The 25,946-nt window shown below is 48.3% G+C and overlaps 1 protein-coding gene across 1 annotated transcript in view; it reads left to right on the forward strand.

Annotated features, from left to right (window-relative positions):
* Positions 1-1,894: 1,894 nt before the first annotated feature.
* Positions 1,895-25,946, forward strand: part of TTC9 (tetratricopeptide repeat domain 9) — a 32,681-nt gene continuing 8,629 nt past the window's right edge. Inside the window, exon 1 of the mRNA XM_044435714.1 lies at positions 1,895-2,312. Within this exon, the coding sequence (XP_044291649.1) occupies positions 1,895-2,312 (418 nt within the window). The remainder of the gene's footprint in view (positions 2,313-25,946) is intronic.

Consider the following 25,946-nt stretch of genomic DNA (forward strand, 5'->3'; position numbering starts at 1 on the left):
AAGGTATTTCAGAATCACAGTAATCTTGCTGCGGTTGGGTGAACTGCTAATCTGAAAGGGAGAGGTGTGTCCTGGAAGGTCAAAGCTTCTCCACTGGGGAAACTGGGCTTCAGATAAACTAGCCTATGTCAAATTTGATCTATACTGGAGTGGCATCATCATTTTATTTTCAAACATTGCTAATTTCTTCTATGTTGGTAAAAGTTTTTCCATTATTTTAATGTAAATCTTCAATTGTAGGACAATCCATCAGGAAATTGAATTGTGCATGGTCTATTGAACTGAATGGGAATACTGTGGTCATTCCATCAGGACTTGCCCTTGCAGGGTCGTGCCCATAAAACAGGCATTCCTAAAACATGTCATTTTTCACAGTTTTGCCTCCAAGGCTCCCAGATCCTTGCAGTTGTTCTTGTGCATTTTCACTGTTCTATTTCACACCAGCGAAATGGGACAATCAGCAGAGTGTCCCATAGCTGCTGCACATTATTATATACTGCAGGGTGTGCTCAGATTTGTCTCTTGAGGTGGAAGAATCAAGCAAAATACCTGTGTTTGACATGACTTATCTGTGCAGCAACGCCAAAACTTCCATTCACCCCACTCAAGTCAGTGGAAATAGCAAATGCAGTGTATGAGCACAGCTTTGAGTGAGTGGCACCACTACTGAGAATCCGGGCAGAGCAGAAGAATATGGCTAACGAAGGATTAGGAGAGGCTCGTTGCCACATTCTGAAATGGGAACCTTGATGGAGCTGGGCGGTTGTGGGTGTGTGCATCAGGGGCGGGTGTTGCAGGCCCCTTGAGGGGGAAGGAGGACCTGGAGGAAAGCGGGGCGTCTCGGATCACAGAACTGATGTGCCACCCATAACCAGCGGGACAGCCGCACACGAGGAAGAGCATCTTCGTCTGATGAGCTGCGCCTCCGCAGCAGCCTCAGCAGGTGCAACGCTCCAGGTGTGGCACAGGCAGTGGGAGCAACAGAGCAGCAGCTCTGCCAGCACAAGGGAGCATCAGAGGCCACCGAAGCCCCCAGGGGGGCTCCTCCCCCGCTGCTCTGAGGCCCGCCAGTCGCTTCCACGGCGCGGCTGGGCTGGGCTCGCCCCGGCACTCCGCCCCGCTCCTACAAGCAAGCGCGTGTGGCATCGCCGCACCTCCCGTTCCCCACCGGCGCGCCGTGCGCTGCCCTGCTAGCGCGCCCAGCGCAGCCTCGGCTTCCCAGCGTCCTTCCCTCCCACCTCCCAGCTCGCTCCGCAAGGTGCCTGTGCCTTTAAGAGCCCACTCACCTTGCTGTAAACAGCACAGAAGGTGGGCTCCGGGGCCGATTTGTGCCGTGCTCTTCCCCCCACGCCGCCTACGTCACCTAATGGATGTTGCCGCTTCGCGTTCCTGTTTGCCCTCATTCCCTCATCCCGGCGCCGCAGTCTCCCCTGGTGGCTGCCCGAGCCTCGCGGGTCGGGGCTGAACTCCCGTCTCCTGCCGCCGCCGCCGCGCCTTCGCCTCTCCGTTCTCCGGGGTGCAAGAAGCTCCTTCCGGGTTAGCCGTAATTGCCCCCACCCGAAGCAGCCTCCCCAGCACAACGCTGCGCGCGGGAGCCCGCCAGCCAGACACCCTGTGGGAGGAGGAGGAGGAGGAGGAGGAGGAGGAGGAGTGGCGGCGACGGCGGCGGCGGCGGCTCCCGCTCCTAGCTGGAGGATGGCAGCGCAGAGCCGAGACGGGCCAAGGGGTGGCACCAGCCCGATCAACCCGGCAGGCTGTGCCGCCGTTTGAGCCTCTCTCCGCAGCCGGGCGGGCGGCTTCGGTCTCGCCCCGGATCCGAGCCGCCGCCGCTGCCGCCGCTGTGCGCTGAGCCAGACGGAGACGCAGCGGAGCAGCCGCGGTGGCGGTGGCGGGCATGGAGCGGAAGAGCCCAGCTGCGGCGGGGAGCCCGAGCCTGAGCCCAGGCGGCAGGGCAGCCGCGGACGGGCGCTGCGCCTCGGGTAGCGAGGGCGGCGCGCCGGCGGCGGCTGCCCCGCACAGAGGCGACGGCCCGCCCGCGGCTTCCGCGGCCGCGGAGTGCGACGAGCTCATCCGGAGGGCGCTGGAGTTCAAGAGCCAAGGCGCGCAGTGCTACAAGGACAAGAAATTCCGCGAGGCCATCGGCAAGTACCACCGCGCGCTGCTGGAGCTGAAGGGGCTTCTGCTGGCCCGGGAGGACCGCGACGACGCCGGCTTCTCCTCCGCGGCCGCCGCGGGCAGCCCAGACAAACTCACGCCCGAGCAGCGGCAGCTCCTGGAGAACATCGAAATCGACTGTTACAACAGCCTGGCAGGTCAGCGGCGGGCTCTCGGTCGACTTGACCCCTTCGCTTCCTCCCGGCCTTGCGGGAGGGAGGAAGGTCGCCTGTGGGCTCCTCGGGGCGGAGACGCCCAGGCCCGGGAGCACGGTAAACTTCGCCGTGACAGCGGGCGGGCGGGCGCGGCGCGGCGCGGCGCGTGTGGGGATCCCTGATCCAACCGCGGCAGGCGATGCTCTTCCCCGTCGCCGCTCCGGGATTCCTCCCGCGGAATCGCAGGTCCGGTGAATTCGGGGAGATCCTTTGGCCAACCCTTTCCGTAGGGTCGGGCGATAGCTCATCGGGGCTGCGCCCGGAGCTGGACCTTGGGCCCAAGCCCTGGGCTCCCAGTGGGGGTGGGGCGCGCGCAAAGGGTTCTTTAAGGGAAGGCAGGTGCTGAAACACACGCCGCTTTATCGCTGTAGTCAGGGTGGTGCTATAATTGATATGAGTTTAGAATGTAAACTGCACATGCTCAGAGGTTGTTCTGATGAGCTGATTTTAAACTCGGGCTCAGCGAAGTTTATTGCTTCAGTTGTGGCATATCAAGAATGTGGAAGAAGTTTAAAAGTCTGGAATGGCAGTGATGGGGCTGGGTTTGGGGACTGGGAGAAATATTACTTGCGTGCGCCACTCTTGGAATGATGCCACTGGGCATCTCAAGCCAGACGCCTTATCAGATCATTGAGTCCAGGGTCTAAAATTACACATCTGCACCACTGGATGAATAGCTGATCAAGCCATCCCAAAGTATGGCTGAAGGTTTCTCCCAGCTAGATAACAGCTTTGCAATTTTTGCTTCGGATGACAGGTAGTTTTCAGAGGTCTGTGTTTTTGTTGTCTGTTTTTCTTATTAATTGCTGGAAAGCACTGAATGTGCTACAATGAATCCCTCATTTTTTATACTCTAGTGATTTACTTGTGCAAAAATGCTAATAGGTATAAAGTCAGGCCCCTTCCCCAAAAACCTTACATCCAAATTTTTGTAGAGGGGAGATGAAAGACAAAGCTGAAGAGGAGGAAAGCATCAGTCTTGCAGCACTTATAAGGACTAACAGATTTTTCCTGGCATCACCTTTTGTGGACAAGCTCTTACATCATCAGTTAATGAAGCGATATCTACAGTTGGAAGACTGATAGATTCCAACTGCGAATAGCACTTTGTGCATCCGATGAAGTGGGCTCTAGTCAACAAAAGTATATGCCAGAATAAATTGGTTTGACCTTAAAGTGTGTTGTTTTGCCGTAAGAGACCAAGGCAGTCTATTTCCTCCAGAATGTTTAAGAGAAAATGTGTGTGTGCAACTCCATTTCAGCATTTAAAAATGCTAAAAAATGGGGTGGGCACAGAAGGGGAGAAAAGAACATTGGAAATGTGTGTGTGTATAATTACTTTCCTTTAAGTGAGTAATGGGGTGAGTGAGCAGTGGGTTCAGTTGCTTCCCTTCCAGCCCCCTCATAAAGCATTGGCAGATGCATAAACTTAATTTCTGTATGGAGTGAGGACAACTAACAGGTTAAGCCAGAGGTCTCTTGAAAAATAAAGCCTTATAAAGAAAAAAAATCTCTCTTTGCACTGTGGGGAGAGAGAAAAGGGTTTGCAACAATCAGCATAACTGCCTTGAAACAGGAACAACAAACACAAAATTATATCTAGCAATAGTCTAACATTCAAAGGTCATTGGGACTGCAATCCAGAATGCAGTGGGTTAACCGCTTGTGTTCTTTTGGTCTTTCAAGATTAATGTAAAGATAAACTTCAACTTCTGTGGGGCAGCTAATTTGAGAAAGGAAAGTTTAAATCAATCAGTACTGCAAAGATAAAGGTTTTTTGTGAGAATATTCCATTTCCTCCCCCACCCGTTTTCAGTCCTTCAAACTTATATATCATCCTTTCTTCCTCAACCTGTTTCCTGCAATTGTTTCACCACTGCTCTACTTCAGCAGTTAGCCAATAGGTGTAGTATAGAGAAAGTTGTCTTTTCCAGGATCAGTGGTTGTCCAGATCCTCTTGTGTCAACAGGACGGTTTTGTGTTGTACATTAGAAGCTCAGTTAAAATTTAATTTGTGCTGGATGTGGGGACATCAATAGAAGCAGGTAACCAAGCCTGGATATGCAAGAAAATGCATCAACTTGATTTTAGTGCTGTTCAGAGTGAACTCGCATGTGCCAGTGGAATAAAGAGGGCTGTGCGATCTGAAAGCTGACAAGGGCTTGCTTCCGCAAACAGTCAGGATATAGCTACGAGAATGATTTTGTGGGTAAGAGGAGAAGCTGTGAACGGGGAGGTTCTCTGGTTCAGATTTCGCCACAGTCATGAAGGGACCTTGGGAGAGCCTCTCTGTTTCAGCATTCCCCTTCCAGCCTCCAATACAGAAGCCTTCCTTAGTGGTCCACTGTAAGGATCACTGCCATAACAGTTGGAATGCTCCAAAAACGCTACATGGAATAGACTGAACTTTCCCAACGCAGTGCCTCCAGATGTTTGAACTACAAATCCCATCAGTCTCAGTCAACATGGCTGGGGATGATAGGAGCTGCCATCTGGAAGGCACTACTTTGGGGAAGATTGAAATATATGCTGCTATAGTCCTTATTTGACTAGAGTTGACCTGGCTGTCTGCTTGAGCAAATGCCGGCTCTTGCTGGCCTTCCTCACTCTGTGGACCTGCATGCATGTGCCGATGAGGATGCAGCGGAGGAAGAATTGCTTCAGCATTCACACTGGCACATTTCTCCTCCTTCTCCTGCAAGTGGTTAATTACTCATTTAATTAAACAAATGCTAGGCATGTGCAAGAATATACAAGAAAGTGCTTTTGTATGCAGTAGAGCGCTCGTGACACTGGGTTTTGTGGGCTGGATCCAGGCTTAGTCATACTTGGGCCCAATGGGATGACTAACTTAAATCTCATTGATTTTAGTAAGCCTGTCTATGCATGACTGGGTCTGGATCCAACCCTGTGCAGAATGGGGGATCGTCTGTGTGAGAGAGAGGCAGGCGGGCAGCGGTGTCCATGTGGAGCAGTGCGTGTGAAAGAGAGATTGCATGATGTATCTCTGCATACTCTTGGCTTTGGCACTACCCATCACCAGCTGTGCATCCACCTAGCGCTGGTAAGTAACCTTCAGGCACTTTGCTCTGGGGGAGTGCAACCCTCATGGGAGAAAAGGGTTCCTACCCCCTGTAAGTGGGGTGGCCAGAGTGCAGTTTGCCGGGAGCAGCAGCAGCACTTAGCAGTCTGAGTCATGCCAAGGCAAATGGAAGAGGCCGGTTGGGATGGGCTGGATTAACCGTGCAGCTCTGGCCTGCTCCCCCGGGCCACAGAGGCGAAGGCAGAATGCCTGGCGGTGTGGAGGAAAGGCCACGTATCGCCTGGGGCAGGCAGTACGATCCACCCCTGCCCAGCAGCGCCCTTCCTCTGCAGTGCCTGCTCTTCCCTTTCCGGTCCTGTGTGGCACAACGACCAGGCGAGGAGACCAGGTACGGCCCCCCGTGAGCTCGATTCTTTCCACAGGAACGCCTGCGAAAGGAACAGCTTCTCAGAGGAAGCAATCTTCACTCCTCCCCAGGCATAGAATTGCACTTTGCAGTTACAGGATGGAGGTGTGAGAAAGCATCCGAAAAGGCCTGCTCTTTTGCTTCTTGTCCTTCTGCTCTTGGTTGTGATCTCCATATGTCTAAGGATTGCTTCGTGAGCGCATGTCCGTCGGCTGATGCCTTGTTGCAGCATGCCTCCCCTCTGAATGCACGAGCAACTGTAAGGCACGAATGGAGCACCTGTGGCCCAGCAGATGTTGTGGGACCCCAACTCCCATCGGCCAAAGCAGCGCAGCGCATGGTCAGAACTGTAGTCCAATGACACCAGGGATGGCTCAGGTCTCCCACCCCTCCACTGTGCAGCGGGATCGTGTCGGATGGTGGCCACATGCCACGCAAGCGCTCGCTTTGGTGCTTTGATCTGCAGCGGCTGTTTCAGGAGTCTAATGCCAGTAGCATTCGCTTGTTTGACAGGCTCCCGGCACCACCAGTGGTGGTGCACTAGAGGTCCTTTGCAGTGGTGCAGTGTGATTTGTATCAGCAGTGGGCCATACGTAGCTGGATACCATCTGATATTTTAAATCTGCCATGTAAAAAGCACACTCTGGCCAGGTTACTGTGACACATTGCAATGTGATTTCTTCTTTTCTCCAGTAAGCATCTATTCCTATACACGAACATTTGGAGGGAGGATTTCAGATGGTGCTGGGGCTTCTTCACCCTCCTCCTTCGGTATTCATACATTCCGGCATCCATACCCTTATCGGAGCATAATTCGGTCTTTTTTCGCAAGGGTGGCGGGGCGGGGGGGGGGGGGGGAGGAAAGAAGCAAGGCCTGTGCTTACAGCTCTGCATCCAGCTCACATTGCACTTCATGCTTCTGTGGTGCTGTATAGATGGTATGGCCTGGAGTGCATTAATAATTCAGTCGATGCTGAAGTGCTCCCCAGTTTTGAAAAATAGATACTGCTAACTGGAAATCTTTCCATGATCATCGGTGTAGAGATGCCAGTCAAACAGTTCAGAAATGAGTTCTGGATTTGAATGGGCTGGATGGCTTTGTGGGAGCAGGGGCTGTTCGGAGGCCAACTATACCAGTTCTGGCTGCCAGCTCCAGGATCTGGAGGGCTCCTGGCCAAGGTGGGCCCCCTTCCTCTGTGAGTCCGCCTTTGCACCCCCGTGGTCACCAGCTGCTTGTGCTCCTCAGCCTTTTTCTCATGCCTGCTCCCAGGGAGCAAGCAGGCAGTGGCATCTGGCACTCCCCCTTCTCACCCCGCCACTTCATGGGCCACAGGGAGAGGCAGGTGACCGAGTGGATTGTAGTGATCAAGAAGAGCAGCAGGTCCCTTGCAAGGGGGCTCTTGCCTCTGCTAGGGGGCAGGCCCTTGGCAGATGCCTACTTCGCCTCCTTCTGGTGCTGGCCCTCCCAATCCCCTTGCTGGAAAAGGGTGCTGCTTTTCTTGATTATACTACAGCAAGGACACAACATGCTTCTTGCACCTTCCCAAGACATTCCTGCAGGGCTTTTCAGCACGGCGTGCCAGTGACAGTAGGCAATGTGAATTCCTTCACCAATGTCACTGGCAGAGCATCCTCTGAGATGGAAGACGAGTGGGATACATATGTCCCCTTTCTATACCCTCCCCATGACAGTACCTGCGTAGGTCTGTGCAGACAGAAAGTAACCCACAGCAGTTAGAGCAGTTTGAGTTGTATTGTGATGGCACTGTGCACACCAGTGGCTGGGAAACGGGAGGAATCCATGGAGGAGGAGCTATCACTGGCTGCTGGTCTGGTGGTGGGATCTTCTCTCCAGATGCTGGGGGACCTGGGCAGGAGGGGGTTGTTGCCTTCATCCCCTGCTTGTGGGCAGTGGTTGGCCAGAGAGCTGCTCTGGATGGACCCCTGGCCCTGGATGGATCCAGCAGGGCTCTCCTTAGGGTTCCTTAGGGCTTTTCCTCTGCCTGCCACCCACTGCCCTTTTGCCCAGGCAGATCTTGAGCTGCCTGGCCCCATCAGTGCAACCTAATGTGTCACAACACCAAGCTGGTGCTGTAGTTGTGGTACCCTTTCCATACGCAACACCTGTGTTGGCATGCCAAGTGGACAGATCTGCTTCATAGAGGGAGGACAGCAGAGTTCACCAGAGCAGCATAAATCAGTGGCACTTAGACAGACAGTGACGTTAAGGGGACATGCACTCAAACACTCTGGCATAATTTGGTGGTGAGCCAAGTCAACACTGCCTGCTTTGTGTCTGTTCCACACTAAATGCAATTTGGCTGTGACACATGAACACCCAGCTCTGTCTGCATTACAGGACTACAGAAGGAAAAGGCACTAACTATACTGTGTCACAAGCCAAGGTTCCTCGTTCAAGCAATCAAAAGTCACAGACTGTTTTCCTTGCAAAACGTTCTTTATTGTTCCCAAGCACAAATCACCCCGAACAGATCTCTGAGCCTGCACAGGGTGGTTTCTTGAGCCTAATCCAGTGTTTACCTCCAGGAACTCTCTTTATGAACATGCCGTGGCCCCATCCCCTCAGGAAGGGATTTCTGAAAATGAGCACGTCTCCTCTGCTCATGCTCCTCATTCAACTGGGTCTCCCATCCCTGCTAATGCCCACCATGGGATCCATAACAGAGGGGGGCTTGCTTTGCATCTTAGAATTCCTCATCCTCAGAGATCCCTCCCACTGGCTGTACAACTTGGCTGTGACCACACACCGTCTGGCTCAGCAAAGTATCTGGCCTTGAGATAATCACCTCCACCTCCATCATCTCAGAATCTTGAGCTAGCCCTTCCTTCCCAATCTCACTGTAGTTTGTTTTGCATTCTGAGTCCAAATCATCTGGGATGCAGCCAGCAGTCCGTAAGAACAATTGCCCAAGACCATCTTGCTCCCAACATACTAACCAATACATAGTTAGAGAAATCTGTATTGTTCTTGGATGAGTTTGAATTTTTAAGACTCTGACCTGCAGATTCCAGAGTGGAGCAGCTTTCCCAAGTTGTGCAGATTTTGCACAACTAGCAGACCACTTTTTAAAAAAATCTGTAATTTTAGAAAAAAATAGTAATAGAAAAATACAGAAAGTGAAAAGATAGCAAACAAGAAACTGCATTTTTGCCATAGGCTAAAGCATGGGAATACACATTTGGTGGTTGGTTCACATATCTGAGGAGAATTTGTGCATTCTGGGGAATTTGAATCTGCACAATTCTGAGTCTGTGCAAATGTGTATGAACATTTGTGCAAAATCTGATTCCCCTCAGTGAACAGATGAGGGATGCCTGACAATCTGTGAAACGTAGATAGAATATTTAGCCTTGGAATAGATTAAAACAAACCACAGGAAGAATAAGTCTAAAGTACTAAGAGCTGGGTTTTAGGAAAGGACTTTAGAATAGTCCTCCTCTAGGGGTTCATTGGAAAGTGATTTTAGGAAATGATTGACTGGAACAGGGAAGAATTAGATAAGATAGGCACTGGAAAGAAAGATAAGCCAAAACCCTCCTAAGAACTCTTTGAACCTTTCTGGCCACAAGAGCGAGAATAAGCAAAAAGCACAAAAACACCCCCTAAAAGCAAGTTGATGTATAACTTCTGCAGCTGCAGTCCCCCACCCCAACGCCCTGTAGTCGGAAAGCCCTGCTGAAATAATTTCCGATGACTGGAAACCAGACCTGTTGGCCAGAAAACTACAGTCCCCAGCTCTCCATCCCTGCTTCTCCCCCAACTCCTGCCATTTCCCTAATATGGAAAGCTGGGGGATAAATGCTGTTATTTTGTGGACATTCTGCCTGTCCACTGTTGGTCTCTGAATGCTGGGATTGCTCCCAAAGCATTGGGAGGACCCAGAAATGAGATTTGAGGACAATTTGGAAGACTCTTTGTTTGCTTTGGGTGAATCCTGAATCTGCCCAAATCAGCCCACTTTGGTTTGGAATTCAGGATTCATCTCAATCTGACACAGAGCCCTATTCAAGACAGGCTAAATGTGTGTGGCGTTCAGCTGATGACATCCCTGGGGCTCTTTGGTTGCACCTGTGTAAAGGCTTCACAGGTCCAGACGTATGAGATGCAGCATTGCCACAGCCAGAAAATCATCTCAGGACTGTTTGTTCCTCTGTTCTACTATCTACCAAAGCAGCTGCGTCCTGAAGCTGCCAGGGCAGGAAGGACACCAAAAATCCCTCGCGCAAAATCGTATCGCATCATCTGAGCATGATTACAAGGCAGGCCATGCACGGAGCACCCATTTGGTTATGACTCATCGCCTGGCTGTGACTTTGAGCCAGTGAAGGATGTGACCTTCTTTTCCCTTCGTGAAAATGAAATGGTGGGATGGGGAGCGGGGGAAGGGACCGCAGTGGAGTCCTGATGTTGCAGTGAGACTCAGAGTTCCTGGGTCAAGAGATGAGACTTGATGGCCTCATGCATAATTAGTTCATTCCAAGGGGACCAAATAATGAACCACTTCTGCAGTTTAAATACTCTTCTTAGCCATTCTTGAGTCACGCTTCACATGCCTTTCTGTTCCTGAGGTATTTCTAACTACCTGTGACACACATTCACTAGTCACTGCTGATTGGTTTGCACTAGTTCTTCCCAAAAAAGCCTTCTTCTGTTCAGTCAATACAATACAGCAGTTTCCTGGGGGGATAAATGTTAGCAGCAGTTAGCAGATTTTCAAATAACTCCATTTTTGTTTGCAGGATCCCGACTTCTTAAATAACCTAACACTATTATGAAATAATCCAAATGAAGACAATGATCTGCTGCGCTGCTTATCACATGTAGTTTTCATTTCTTTTAAAACAATAAACAGAACTTCTTGATACAGATAGCCTGTGAGCACTGAAAAGATTTTCTGTGCTGAAAGGTGGGCCAGTTGTGTGAAGGCTAAAAAGAAGGCACTTTGACAGAATCTTCAGGGTTGCATAAGGGTTATTCTGCTCTGTGGAACAATGCAACATCCAACTGATCAATTTTCCTTAGGCCAGAGGAACCCAAGAAGACAACAGCAAAGCTGTTTATTGTGTAAATTAAATACAGAGTTGTGAATCAACAGAGCTGTTTTTTGTTTTCCTTTTCTGCCTAACTCTTGCAAATATACTTTGTGGTCTTTGGCTGGCACTATCGAGATAATAGCTTACCATCTCACCAGGGGGTCGTGAAGCTTAATGAATTAATTACATCAAGTTTGGTTTTGTCTTAATTAACAGAACATTTTCTTTCTTAATCTAAAGGGCTTGAAGGGGGCTGTTAAGTATCCCAGCTGGAAGGTGCTACATTACTACAGAGCCTTACAGAGTAGGATGGGCCAGATCATTATCAATACTTAGAAAGCCAAAATTTGCAACATGGCACTTGAAAGAATATGCCACAGGCATATTAATGATGGTTGAATAGGTAAGATCTTCAGTGCCTAGGAAATGGAGGGTGGGAGCAACCAGTACAGAACAATGGGCTGCCCTTCTTGCATATTATTGCTATAGTGGAATGCAATTAACTTGCATTTCATGCATACCTAATTTATGTATATCATCATGATGAGATAAGCATTGGATAACACCAGGGATGTGTTATAATCCTTTACTAGAGGGCACACATCTTTCCACCAAGAGCCACCTCCAATTTCAGAGAAGTTTCTGAGGGCCACATGCCAGGTGGGAAAGGCTCAACACCGAAAGGGATGGAGCCAAAGACAAACATGACCAGCACATTGTAGCTTTTCCTGCTAGCAATTAAGTGGCAGGAGAGCAATTTCAGCCTTTCAGGATGAGGGAAAGACTGCAAATGTCAGGAAACCATAAAGTGATCAGTGCTTGGAGAAAGGGTATGAGGCACCCTGGAGTGCTGGCTCTGGGCTGCAAGGGGCACCGTTTGGTCCTCGTGCCTGAAATGTCAGCCCCTGCTTCACTATGTAGCTTGGTGCTTCACTTTCAGAAAACCTTCATTTGTTTGCTTCCTCGGACTGCCTGTAAATTCAGGTGACAGGGCTACCCGCAAACAGTCACAGGCATGGATATGTTCCTCAGGCCTATTTTAGGGCCATCCTGGTTCCTGACCCTTATGGCCCCTCTGAGCCCATGCTCAAGGTGATTTAACTCAGAGTGCTCACCTGCTAATGTCTTTCAACCACCCTGGACTTCTACCAGTCACAGTGATAAGCCCTTGTGCTTTCCTCAGACACGCTGTGCTTGTCTTTTGGACGAAGCTGGGATTCCCACGGGTTTCAGCATTTGTAAGTGCGGAGTCAGGAGCTTATTTTAGTTTTGGATTCCTTGTCACCATGCACAATGGTAAATGTTCTGGAACATGTTGTTGTTAGATGCACATCTCTGTCTTTTGTTACAACTGTAGTTCAAAGCCCAGGCAGCTCTCTCCTCCTAATGATTTGCCACACTGAGCTGCTTTGATCTGCTTGCACGCATGCCCTCTGGGGATGCCAGAGTAACACAGCAACCTCAGCCTTCCCGGAGCCACATAACGGGGTGGCGGATCCTTGGCCGTGCAGAGGAAACGCTCCTACCTGCTGCGACATTAAAAGGATTTATGCACTGTTCGGAAAGGCATTCTGTTCCTAGGATTACTAATGTGACTAATTTAATTTAATAGGCAGATCCTGTGGACACATAATACCAGCTGCTGCTGCACCAGAGCTGCAGGGGAGAACGGAATACACATTCTAGGAACACAATTCTTTCCTGCCATAGGGGCACTGTTGCTCAGGTGTCCCACACCAACACCTACACATGTTTCACAGTCATGATAATATCTTCTCCCACACCAAAGTCAAAAGCGCAAGAGGATCATTTGAAGGCAAAGCTTAGACAGCAGCACAATCGTGTCCTTGGCAACTCTGCTGCCCCACGAGTCACAATGAATGCACATTACCTTTGGAAGGCACCAATTGGATGAAATGGTGATGTCATGGGACTTGGTCCACATCCCTTCTCATCATGTGTAAGCAGAGAGACCGCAGCAGTTCCCCAGCACTGGCCTCCATGACCCAGAGGCTTCACGCAGAACTCTCCAGCTACTGTCCCACTGCCATGGCCCCAGTCCGTCACACATGGGAAGTGTTTGTCCAGACATGCCCATCTGTAGAATGCAGTTCTTCTTGTTCCCCAGCAGAGGTGACTGCTCCCCGTTGCCACTGTGCGTGATGACAGCTCACTCAGGTCTGTCCATCAAGTCATCCTACCACACTTGCTGCAAACTGAATGCTTGAGGAGGCAATCCAGTTAGTCACTGAGTTTCCTGACTGTCAGAGCAACACAGCAGTCGAACCAGACTCCTAAAGAGGTCATGGGCTCTTCCACACTGGAGACATTCAGAAAGAAACTGGACAGTTTTTTCTGAGTGGGATGGTGTGAACTGGTGTCTGCAGCAGCAGAGGGTTAGACCAATGGCCTTCTTAGGCCCTTCCAACTCTACTATTCTATGATTCTATGATCCTGCCAAATGTAAGAAAGGCATTTTGTCTTCTCTTACACAATTGCCTCATATTCTAGGGAGGAGACACTTCATGGCCACAGGTGTGTGAAAGCTGTGCACACATCAGGGTATTTCGGGCAGAAGGACAGATATAATGTTACATACACCCATGGTATGAATGAGTCCCGAGGGAACCTCGTGTTCCAACTTGGACAGATGGCACTTTGCTACCACAAATGGACTCTCCTACCACAAATGGACTCTCCTTTATGCTCGTGGTAGTATGTTGTCAGCACAATGGTGTTTCATTATGCTGTAATTAACCCTTGCATGAATTCATTATACAGGCATCTCATCTTACTCCAGCAGCACAAGGGTAGTTTGGAGTGATCCTTTGCCACCCTGTGGGCGTAACTCAAGGATCACCCCATAAATGAAGCCAGAGTTAAGGAGCACAAACAAAGGGGCATGTAAGTGATTGAAAGATCTTAAGCAAATTATAAAAGGATATGAAAAGTGCATGATTAATGAAGTTGGAGATTAGTTATGTTCAAGGAAGTCTTCTTTTACTTAAAACCATACTATAGAAGACAGCAGGGAACATGTACTGGAAATTCTTCTGAACAAGGACAACTGGAATTCATTGATGCTATGCAAGACATTGTGCAGTTGGTCCAATGATATTATTTTGCAGCAGCAAAAATTCATTATACAAATGAATTTACCTAGAAGGGGAATGAAGGTTCAAGCACAACATATTTCACAATTGCCATACTCCAAGGAAACAAGATCACAGAATTGCAGCTTATCCAATATAAGATGGTCAGAGCCCATTACATGTTCCACGTCAAGGTCTATCCCTTGACTGGGAAAAAGTGGCCATCTGACTTGACCCTGAAAAAGGTCCAGTTTCTCTCATTTACAGAGCAGTTTCGTGAATGCTTTCATGTTCAAAGCAGATAAATACTTCCAATGGGGCAAATAATCCCAACTTCAAGTATAAGTGGATGGGATCTGAGCTAGCGGTGACTGGTGGAGAAAGGGATCTTGGTGTGGTGGTGGGCAGCTCAGTGAAAATATCAAGCCAGTGTGCATTTGTGTGAAAATAGCAAACTCCATGTTAAACATAATTAGGAACAGAATTGAAATAGAACTGTCAAGGACATGATAGAGGTGTTTAAAATTATGCACAGTGCAGAGGGGGAGAAGTTTTTCTCCCTCTCCTGAAACACTAGAACCTGGGGTCATCCCATGAAGCTGATTGATGAATGTTTTAGGACAGATAATAGGAAGTACTTTGGTACCCAGTGATAGTTTAACTATGGAATTCACTGCCGTGGGAAGTGGTGATGTCCACCCATTTGAATGGCTTTAAAAAGGGACTGGACAAATTCATGGAGGAGGAGACTATCAGTGGCTTCCAGTCTCATTGGCTTTGTGCTACCTCTGTTACCAGAGGTGGCCTTCATGCACACACCTGTCACTGAGAAGCTTGGGCAGGTGGAGATCTTATACCAGTCTTGCTTGAGGGGCTCTGTGAATAGCTTATTTGCCACTGTGTGAATGGAGCGTTGGACGGGATGGACCATTAGCCTGATCCATCATGGCTTTTCTGATGTTCTTAAGTTCAGTAGCCAGATCTGCCAAGCCGTGCCATGACTCCGCAGCTGCCTTTGACATACTGGCCACTGCCAGTGATGGATTTTTCACCCATACATTGGAAAGTGTTGGACAACATTTCCAGCTGTATTTTCCTTGAGGAAAAAGTATCTGAGACTCACAGCACCTCTCTGAAAATCTGTTTGTTTATTTATTGATATGGTTGGAAAGTCACACTCAGCACAGGGACTTGCCATGCTATTCCCAAGCTGTAGTCTGGCCATTTCCTCACAGTTTAACAAGCAAAGAACGCACTGGACTGTTCCTGCCAAGCAGTGCCTTCCCATTTCCAAGGCAAAGCCTTCTAAAGCCACTTCCCTGCCGTTTGAGACAGGATGCTTAGCTGCCAGGAACCCCTCTCCATCACACTTCTCCAGCTTCAAAAAATCCTGCCCAAGATTTTTTGACCCGCAAAAAAATCAACCATGCTGACTGGTCCGCATATCTGGAGGGCAGGAGGCTGGGGAAGGTTGCTCTACATTCTGTGCAGGTATGCCAGCCAAAGACAGGTAGACATGTTCTTTGCCCCAGTTAGGACATCATTTAATTTACATGCATTTCCCCCAACAGATTATTGGGGGCAAATGCAGGACCAGGGATGTTAGCAGCCCTCTTATTTCCTGCTTGGCAATAACAAAACAAGAACTTGGCGATGGGCAGTTTGTTCTAGGAGTGAAGGTAGGTAGGAGCCATACTCAGACATCTAGAAAAAGGCCTTGCCTTGCGCTAACCAGACTGCAGTTCTACGTAAACTGCATTCTTATCCATCAAAAGCCTGTAAATGGCCTGCATTATATAATTCATCTGGCAACCAGCAGGACTAAAATCACCATGACCATTTTTCCACAGTCTGGAAATCTTTCCACTTTAAAAGGTCTGAACAGGCTACATAGGAGAATTCATGAAGGACAAGAATACGTGCAGTTCCCTTTACACAGTGTGGTCACATGTACATTGCTGAAATAGAGAAAATTCATCACCAGAAGGATGACAGAGGGCATTCATTTGCAGAGCAGTTCCACATGTAAAGGTGCAACTACAGATTTTGAAATACGAATTCTAATTTCAGTAGAAATCCAGCATATCATACCATAGAGGAGCCTGGCAGTGTGACCTGGAGCCTGTTGCTGGGTGACTGCAAGGCTTCTGTTGCTTCTTGTCCAGATGGTTCTTTGACTTTAAACTAGACTTGGTCTGGACACCTCTTCAAATAGAAGACATCTTCCAAAAGAGGAGTCTCTTCTGCCAGCTTTCCACAACAGAGGATTCCCCTCTGCAGAGTAGGACATCTGGCCACTATCATCATAACTTTGGATGAACAAATTTCATTCCCCCATAACATCTGTTGAAATCTATATTTGCCATCTTGGAAGGAGCATCAAAATGTCCTTTTTGTCTTTTTGCAAAAAGAAAACTGACCTTCATAGCGATCAGCCACCCCAGAGTCACCACCTTCCTGTGGGCAATGAATGTCTGGACCTCCAGATGCTGTTGGACTGCAACTCTGGTGGCTGGGGCTGATGGAACTTGTAGCCAGCCACCCCTGGAAGTGCCTCCTGTTCCCCACCAGTGACTTATAGAAAAGGCAGAAGCAGACGTGTGTTGAATGTCTGAGAACTGACGCCCTGTTTCCTTGCAAACAGGGCAGAGACTCCTGGCTGCGTCCTGTTCCCAGGGAAGGGATTGTGCTTCATCAGCAGTGGAGCAAGCCACTGCGTGCTGCTCATGCCTATCTGAGAAGTCCCACAGAATCCTGCTGCTATTAGATGAGCTGCAGCAGGGCCCCCAACTGTTCTGGACCTGCTGGCACGTCATCTTGTTACGGACCAAAAATGTCCCTCTTGTTTGTTTGACAGTGAGAGAAAGACTCTTTAATGTAGGTGCACCCTAACAACATGGAGTGAGCCCATCTCCAGTCGGGACCAGCTGGCACAGTCATCAGGCACAGAGAGTTTATACATTTAGCTTTTTGTAATGATTAGTAACAGAAAACATCGTATCAGGAAACATTCGGTTCCTTTTATACATGGTTTTCTTGACTCACACTTCCTTTTAGGACATCTGGGTCAAAACATCTGCCTCCAGGCTTATCTTTACAAATTCTGACCTTGACAGAGGTTTATGTTATATTTTTGACCCTTTTGTGTCTTTTTGACAGAGTCCTAATTAACTGGCTCTGGTTGTTTGGACATTAGGAAAAAATCATATTCTTCAAGCGAATGGCTGTTATGCGGGCTTGGCTAGTCAAAGGTGATATAAAGAGGGTGGAGAAGAGAAGTAGTGAGGCCGGAAAGGATGCTTCAGTCTGTCCTTGTGACTTGCTTGGCCATTGCTTGACTCGCCAAAAACCAATGGCTTTTTAGAGCCAGTGCCTTGGAATCCTCGGTCGGGTTGCACCATGGCTCTCTGCAATTTCATTTGGCTAAAAGTGCCTGCCTCTTCAGAGAGTTGCTACTGGTGTTTTTATGGCAACTACAGCGAGGGCTGCATTTTTCTAAGCTTTTGCCAAACAAAGACACTCCCTCAAAGCATTTTTCAAAATGAGTTGTGCAACTGATTCATGGCTATATCCAAGGATACTATTTCAACATGTCTCACCGACTTACAAAGTTGGCAAGCCATCTATTTCTATTAAGAATACTTTTTGGTTGCTTACCTTTGTTTATTGGAGAATGTTCCAAAGCACTTTTGCCAATAATAGATTCAGAGATATACCTTCCACCTAAAAACACCTCCTCTTTCTCATAGATCTTGAGAAATGTAAAATATTCAGAGAACACTCTATTCTAGTGAGCTCCTTCTGAGATATTGGGACACTTGGACTCAAGCCCCATTGTTGCTTGTCATGATTACTATGATGATGTAGCAAAGGTATCAGGTTGTCTATAGCAATCAATTAGCAAATGATCTTCAAATTCACACCAGACTGGCCTTGCTTAGGGCTGGGATGGGGAACCTCCACCCTGGGGCCAAATCTGCCCCCACAGAGCTCTTTGTTCAGCCCACTGCGTGATTTTCCTTGCATTTGGACAGCCTTTTCTCCCATTCCAGAAGATCCAAATTCTTCTCTTAAGGCTTATTTACTGACAGGAAGAGCTTTAAGGTAAACTATACTACGATTTTTGGTGCTTCAGCCCTCCCCGCTTTTGGGCCCACCCACCACCATCAGAAGGAGGGGGAATGTACAGAGGGGCATGTTTGGTTACTTCCCATTATTGGCCCAGGGAGAAATAAAATGGGAAGGAAGGAATACTTGCTGGGGAAAAGCAACAAGAAAGAAAAAGGAGGGATTTCTGCTGGGAAAAGGAACTGGCCCTATTACCAACCGACCAACTTGCAAAGAGGAAACATGTAAATCAGGAATGAAAAGGAAGAGCTTCAGCAGGTTTACCCAGATGAATATTGATTTGGAAAGATGAAAGCTAGGTCAGAGATTACTGGAGTAATTAAAAGAAGACGAAAAGGAGCAGGCAGAAAGAGGAGGAAACTCTCAAGGGCATTTAACCTGCTTGATCAACAACACAAACACTGAAAGGAGCTAGAAGAAAGTTAACTCAGCTCACAAGCAGAGGAGGTGGAAGGTGGTGAGGGAATATTAATCAAAGCAGCATTCAGTGGTTAATACAAAGAACTGCTGCCTTGCCAGCCATAAGCTTATTTTTGCTTTTTAACAATGCAGCAGGTACCCAAAGAAAGGACAGAAGTCATGATCAAACCATAACAAATGGAGACTCCAGAGAATGTGCAGTATGGGGCAGGGGTGTGTATGCTCCAGGGTAAAGGGAGCTAGTTTGGTTTCTCTTTTTACTCAAACACCAAAATCCGTCAAATGGAATCTGGTACAAAAGACACACACTTAGAGTTAAAATAGTCGAAGCTCAGGAATCCATTTTGAGTACCAGAAGTGAACCAAGTTCATAGTTTTTCATACAAACATCCATTCCTGGTTATCACAACCCTTTTTCTTTCAGATATAATAATTTAGGGTTTGGGGGCAATCATTTTGTTGCTTCAAGAAATCTTTGCCTAATTTTGGGAGGTTACCCAGAGGACTTCCTTCTACATTATTCCAGGAGACTGCACAGCTATTTAGATCCAGATTTGCCCACTGCTGGTATTAAAGTTGGGAAAGCCTAAAACTGAAGAGCTGCTCTGACTTAATAGTTTGGCTATGAAGTGATATTTCGGCTCATACATTTTCTTGCTCAGTTATCACCCATCTGTAATTCTAAATTTTAAGTGACTGATCCTTTAAATGATTCCCATCAGAGTATTATGCAACAGTATTGAATTTTAATGATTTTGTGGGAATCCAATGTATGGATTTTACAGTAGACTCCCCCCCCCCCCGCAAGTTACATAGCTTCTGTAGATTTCATTGACAAGTAAAGTTGGAAGGGGTCATGAAGGCCATCGGGTCCAACCCCCTGCTGTTGCAGGAGACCAATTTACACCATCCCACTCAGGTGGCTGCCCAGTTACTCAGTGTGGGAGAGTGTACCACCTCTCTAGGCAACAATTTGCAACCTTAAAAAATAATTCTGGGGTATTTATGCAAATATTTATTTGCATACTTAAGCAAACACAGGTTATCACAAATCCATGCCTGCAAACAAGATTCTTGTACAGAAAAATCTGATTCCATCAATGAGCAGATGATAGAATGAGAAACCTGCCAGTAACTTGTACATTCCTAATCCCACCAGAAATCACCTTGACTGCTCTGCAGTGCCTCTGTTTGTGTCAATGGACCAGCTGTGGGAACTATCAGATTTCAAGCTTTCCTGCATGAGACTGATACTCACTGTATCTGCTTTTGGTTTCACTGCAGAATTGAGACCAAAGCTCTATATTAAGAGCATGTCTTTTCCTGCTTTGCCACTACATAGTCTCTAGATGTTCAGCCGAATGGCACAAATGTGCAAGAAGAAACAACACTTGCAGAGGGACTCCATTTCCCCCTTTCTAAAAAAAATTTAGAAAAGCGTTCTGAAAAAAACAGGAGCAAAATTGGTGAATCACAACCTCATCTAAAGAACCTGCAAGTAGCTGTAAGGAATCGTGAGCACCCAATAAATGACTCATGTGGAACGCACTTGTTTGTTTCAAAAGTTAATAATCAGGAAATCTAGACCAAATGTCTCAGCCTAGATGATGTCCTTATCTAACCCAGACAAGGAGCCCTCAACAAGGATGCTGGAGTCCCCAAACCCCAGGGTGGGGTGGGGTTGGCAGTTTCAAGTTTGGGGTTTTTCATTCTGTTCATTCACAGTTTCGCTCTGCTGGGTGGTTGGGACACTGGCTCAGGGAGGGGGAAGCCCTGATCCACACACCTGGGGTCCTTAGCCTAGCCTGGCAGCTTCTTCCACTGCCCCAGTAGGGAAATCTCCTACCAGTAGGAATGCCTTGCTCTATTTCCTGTTGGGGAAGGCATCCCTTACCAGCTGCTGATTGGAGATTAGAGATCTTCCCTGGGGGTGTGGGACAGAGAGGGTGAGGTACTGAAGAAAATGGGGAGGGATTCGGCTCATCTGCTGAGCAGGCAGATGCTTGCTTGTGAGCAGACATGATGCTCTGGTTTATCTGTAAGACTAGGTGCTTGGACACTCTTGAAAATGCTGCTGAGAGATTCTTTCCTGCTTACTTCAGCACGAACATGTAGAGGCCAGTCATGCTTATTTCAGAGTAGACATGCTTCCGACTATAAATCAGTAACTATTGAAGCAGGGTCGATTTTTCCACCCTGCCAACGTTGCCCTTCGGTCCTGCCACCACCAGAATGCAGCCCCCAGGAGCTCTCCCAAACTAGAACCTGCCCCCACAGCCCCCCCAGTCCACAAAAAATCTTCCAGCCCTGCACTAGCTGAAACCCTCTCCTGCCTGCCAGGCATTACATCAGGCACAAACATGCAGTAGGCAATTTCCCCAGTGTCATGCCCAGAGGGGGAGACTGAATCCCCAAGGAGCACTTGCAACCAAACACCTCCTCCTGCCTCTGCCCCCTTTGCTGCCACAGGCAGAGAACACGTCTGGGAACATCAGAGATAGTGCAGGTCTCCTGGCCTCACCCAGCCAGGGCTTAGTAAAGAATGCCAGGTTGGCACCTCTCAGGATCAAGCCCTGGGTGACAACCAGGTTACAGCTAGTTTGGCAGCAGATCTGGTGTGTGCACAGAGCTGTCCTCTCAGGAGCAGCCAGTTCCCTTCCTAAGATTTCCAGGGCCAGATGAAAATCCAGAATTAAGGAGAGCTCTCAGGGCTCTAGGACAATTTATCCCATCCTTTTCTGCCCTATCTCCCTAACCCCCTAATAGGGGCACTTGACTCCCTTCCCATTTCAAAACTATTCTGCCAAACACAATATCAGCAGTTGAGGATGGATGGTCTCTGTTTGAACCACCAAGAAAAATATTCCACATGGCAATGAATGTGCCACCTAATTGGTATGTCTCCTCTTTGGTCCCCAGCATCTTGGAGGAGCAAACCCAATGCTGCATACACGGATTTCTGCTTGAAAGCCAAGAGGACCAGGTTCATAGTGCTGCATTTAATGCCACGCTCTGTTAACAGTGAAGGGCAAATCTAGCCTACTTTTAGTCAATTGGTACGAAGTGTAAATGAATCAGCTGCTCACTGGAAAGTGGCACTTATCTTTTGATTTTCCCATTCATCACAGCAAGGCTGCCAGGCAGCAGCATAGTAAACGGATCTAATTAATGCTAAATATGATCAGGGATGCGCTAAGTAGCATGTCATCTGTGAGACGGGGAAAATTCCTTTTTGTTTGCGGGCTTCTAGAACTGGGGAAACCTCTTAGGGGAGAGATGCTTTGGAGGCCTTTTGTTCTTAGAAACACGGGGCCACTGCAAGGCACATGGGACTCCCACTGCCTGCTGGGGAACTCTGGGGAAAGGATGCCTACAGGCTGAAAGAAGAGCGTGATTCAGCTTTTCCACGTGCACCTGCCGTACACTACTAACACACAGTGGCTGGATTTCAGCGCAACAACAACCCACACTCAGGGCTGAGTATGGGTTGAGTGTGGTTTGTCATTGAACTGTGCAGTTGTTGATGATGAATAACCCACAAGAGAACCCATGATTTGTTACTGGGCTGTGACCTGTGAGCTGACTGTGATTAACACGGGTACACACAATGCAGAAACCCGCAGTTCATGCACAAGCCACACTCAGCCCATTCTCGACTCCGTGTGTGGGATGTCATGGTGCTGTGTGAACCCAGTCAGTGAAACATTTCAGTCAGCGCCGTTGAGTGAAAACAGCTCCCCAAAATCCACAGTAATGTTTCCTAGAGACATACTCCTTCCTCCCTGGAGGATGTGCGTGTTTGAGGAATGAACTCATACACTCAAAGGGAATCGACCAGTCTGGCCATACAAAATCCTTCGCAGTGATGCTGAGGGCGCCACCTGGGCGAAGATCTAGCAAAGCTGCAAGGATTAAATGATGGTTCCCCCTGATGCGTCGAGCTACAAGGGGAGGGGTGTGACTCAGAGGTACAGCATGAGCTTTCGTGCAGCAGGTTCCAAGTTCCGTCCTAGCATCCCCTTGAAGCTTCTGTCTGAAACTCGGGAGTCGCGGTGAGTCTGTACAGACCAGAGGTCCACAGCTTCCAGTCCCCAAGCCTGGCTGAGCGCCCCCTGGGACCCAGCTCTGCTGTAAACCAGTGCCAGGGAGCCATGATGCAGTGGTGCTAATGGCAGAGGGCTGAGAGTGCAGGAGCAGGGAAAAGGCCGCCTTCTCCTTTCCCTGTAGCTCCGAAGGAGCCCAGATCACTCAGGCGAAGGAGCAGTGATCAGCTCTGACTTCCTTCCCTCCCTCTCTTTTCCCCCACAGCTTGGACATGGGTAGCAACTGTAAAGCAGCAGTTGGGTAAGGGTCTCTGGGGTGGGGTGCAAACCACAGGCTCCTCTGTCCCCCCAGCAAGGCAGGAGACCCTAAAGTGTGTGTTCAGTCGGTCAGTCAGTGCTGATGTACGCATGTACCCGTGCTCTCTGTCCCACTCACGTGTGTGTGCACAAGTGAGAGTCTTCGTGTGAGTTCAGGTTTGCAAGCGCATCTGTGTCTATGTGTGTGAGTTTGCGGAGGTGTGTGCACACATCCCAGCCAGGACCCAGCATGGCTGCAAAGACTATGCCCGCTTGGGGTGGGAATACGCTGAGCACGATGGCCCTGTGCTCTCCCTTGCGGTGACGTGGCTTCCACGGAGCCAGTACAGGGTGCTCCCATCAGCATCGTCTTCCTCACATTGCAGAGACATCCCTCGGTGCACCGTCCAAAGCTGCCCTGCATGGAAGGGTGGCTCCTGCATGCGAGTGGACAAAGGGCAGCTGCTCCCGCTTCACTGTACCTGTTATCCGACACATAAATATAGAACAGCCGTTTCAGAGCTGTCACAGGCTCTGGTGTGAATTTCACGCTTTGAAAGAAAAGGTGTTGAGATGGAGAACGAGTATAGAGCAGGGAATGAAGAAAACCTTGGCCCGCTCATTTCAGGCTCCGTTAGAACCAGGCAGGGGAACTTGGTATTTGACAAGCAGGAGAGAATTATGCTGAATGTTTAAAAAACTGCTTTTGCAGGTAATCTGTGAACTGCTTAGTGAGTAAACACTGTCTGTTCTTTGGTGACAGCAACCTTCTTAGAGTTTTACATTACACTCCACCAGCCAAGCCCACCAGAGATACAATCATTCTTCTGTAAAGCTCATTTCTTTGAGATTTAACTAGTTGAGACAGCCACTTCCCTCTCTGCTGGCTGCTTGACTGGCTGGGCTAAATGGGTAGTGAAGAATGCGAGAGAAGGAGTTGTTAAAGCTGCAAAACACTCCTTGGCAGGCCTTTGTCTGGCGTGGGTCATCCCCACAGATGCGTCTTCGGCTGTTCTGGGGGGGGCGACTGGGGAGCCACTCAAGGACTGGCCTACGGCCAAATGAAACACCCCCATCAAGTGCTGCATTATTTATCTAAGTCATTTCTGTATCACCCAAGAGTGAGAGTTCACTAGGCAGTTTGCAGCCATTTACAAAACACAGATATCATAATAAAACACACATCAAAGTAAACACAGCACAACGTCTCAACAGATCAAATGTTTAAAAGCTTAAAATGGCAAAAACTATTTCAATAGCAATCAAAAGCAGACCTGTTACATGAAGGGACAAGCCCCACCATATACATACCATTAAATGCCTGGGAACAGAAGGTGCTCCTAACCTGGTGCTGAAACCAGGACAGTGTGGACTCCAGGCTGACCTTAGTGGGGAGCTCATGCCAGAATCGGGGGCCCACTTTGGAGAAGGCCCTTTCCCTCACTGTCGCTCTCTAAGCCTCCCTTGGAAGTGGGGCTCAGCAGAGGACAGCTTGGCGCGCGGCGTGCAGAGAAGGTGGCCACTGATGGCTTCTCCAGAACGAGGGAGGGCAGGACCTGGCCGGAAGAGGTCGCTGCCTGAAGCCTCTGCCATCACGAATCATGTGTACTGTCTGAAGCAGGGCAGTTCGCTGTGGGGCGGGGCGGGGCAGGGCCAGCCCCAAGGGCACTCGCCTACTGTGCTGCCTATACTTCAGTTGGTGGCAAGGTGCAAAGTCTCTGATTCATTTTTAGTGAAGGACAAGGAGAAAAACATCCCTTGCCTCACACCCTGTCACATCACAGGAAGGTGTATTAAACTGCCTTATACCAGGTCAAATTATTTGTCTGCCTACCCGCAGTTTTTTCTACTCCAATTAGAGCAGCTCTTTAGAATCTCATCTCTTGCACCCTGATCCTTTTAACAGGAGTACTGAGTGTGGGACAAGCTGCCTTTAAAGAGCATCCCACCTCTGAGGCCCACAAAGGAGCCAAGTCCACAAAAAAACAAAAAAACAAAAATAAACCAGATTGTGGCCTTCTGCTAGGAAAGGGCCCCTTTGAGTCCTTAATAGCTTTGCCTTTTCAGCAGCTACTAAGTAGCTCTTAGCGTCCAAAAGTACAATCTTAAGCGAGTTTAGACAGAAGAAAGACTGACCGTTTCCAGCCTGCCCCAGCCAGCTACGCTTGTAGGCCTTTTTCTGTCCAGTCTTCATGGGACTGCAGTTTAAGAGCCTAAGTGAAGATCAGTTCCGTTCTCTGCATGATTTTCCAGACGGCCTTAAGGGAGTCAGTCTCTGTTCCTCATCTGCAACATGAGGATAATAAATACTGACCTAGTAACTCACATGGTGGCTTTAAAGGCAACTGGGATAAATTATGAACATACTTTAGATCAGCACTGCCCAACCTGCAGATGCACTGGACTACAGGTCCCATCATTATTTATTTGTACTCTGCCTTTCTACAAATCAAGAATGGGAGTCAGGGAAACTTACAATCACATACTATATAAAACTTGATTCAAACAATATGAACAAATGCATTCAAACACAACTAAAAACAGAATTACAAAATTACCGTGGGTGATATAGTGCCAGTTCAACAGCCTGCTTACACACCAAAGTTCTGCTTGCAGGGCTCTTCACATTAGAAGGAGGAAGCCGATTTGGCTGTGCAGAGCTTTGAACTGGGAAACTGCCTAAAGTGTTTTTCAACTAGAGATAGGCACCTTAAAGATAGAAACTACAATAGCAAGGTTGAGTATGATGCATGTCTTTATATTTGGTAATCTCATATTATTCAAGAATTTATTTCTGTTGTTTTGAACAAATCCTCCCTTTATTTTGATTAATTTTGAAAGTGCTGTCACTGTTCAGCCTTCTAATTCTGTTTCCTTCCCTTTGTCAGTTCGAAGCTGCTCGCCTTTTTCGCAGTGTTTGTTTCCCAGACCATAGAGAATTCCAGGCAGTTGTACAATGAAAACACGCGCACACACCACCCAGCTTATCTCTGCTGAAATATCTAATTATAGATTATTCCTGTGGCGATTAGGGACTGAAAAACTGGATTTGACACTCGGGCAAAACAGCTGTGCCGTTTCCTGACTCATGAT

Source organism: Varanus komodoensis, unplaced genomic scaffold, assembly GCF_004798865.1.
Source record: "Varanus komodoensis strain SLA01 unplaced genomic scaffold, ASM479886v1 scaffold3, whole genome shotgun sequence".
Lineage (NCBI taxonomy): Eukaryota > Metazoa > Chordata > Lepidosauria > Squamata > Varanidae > Varanus > Varanus komodoensis.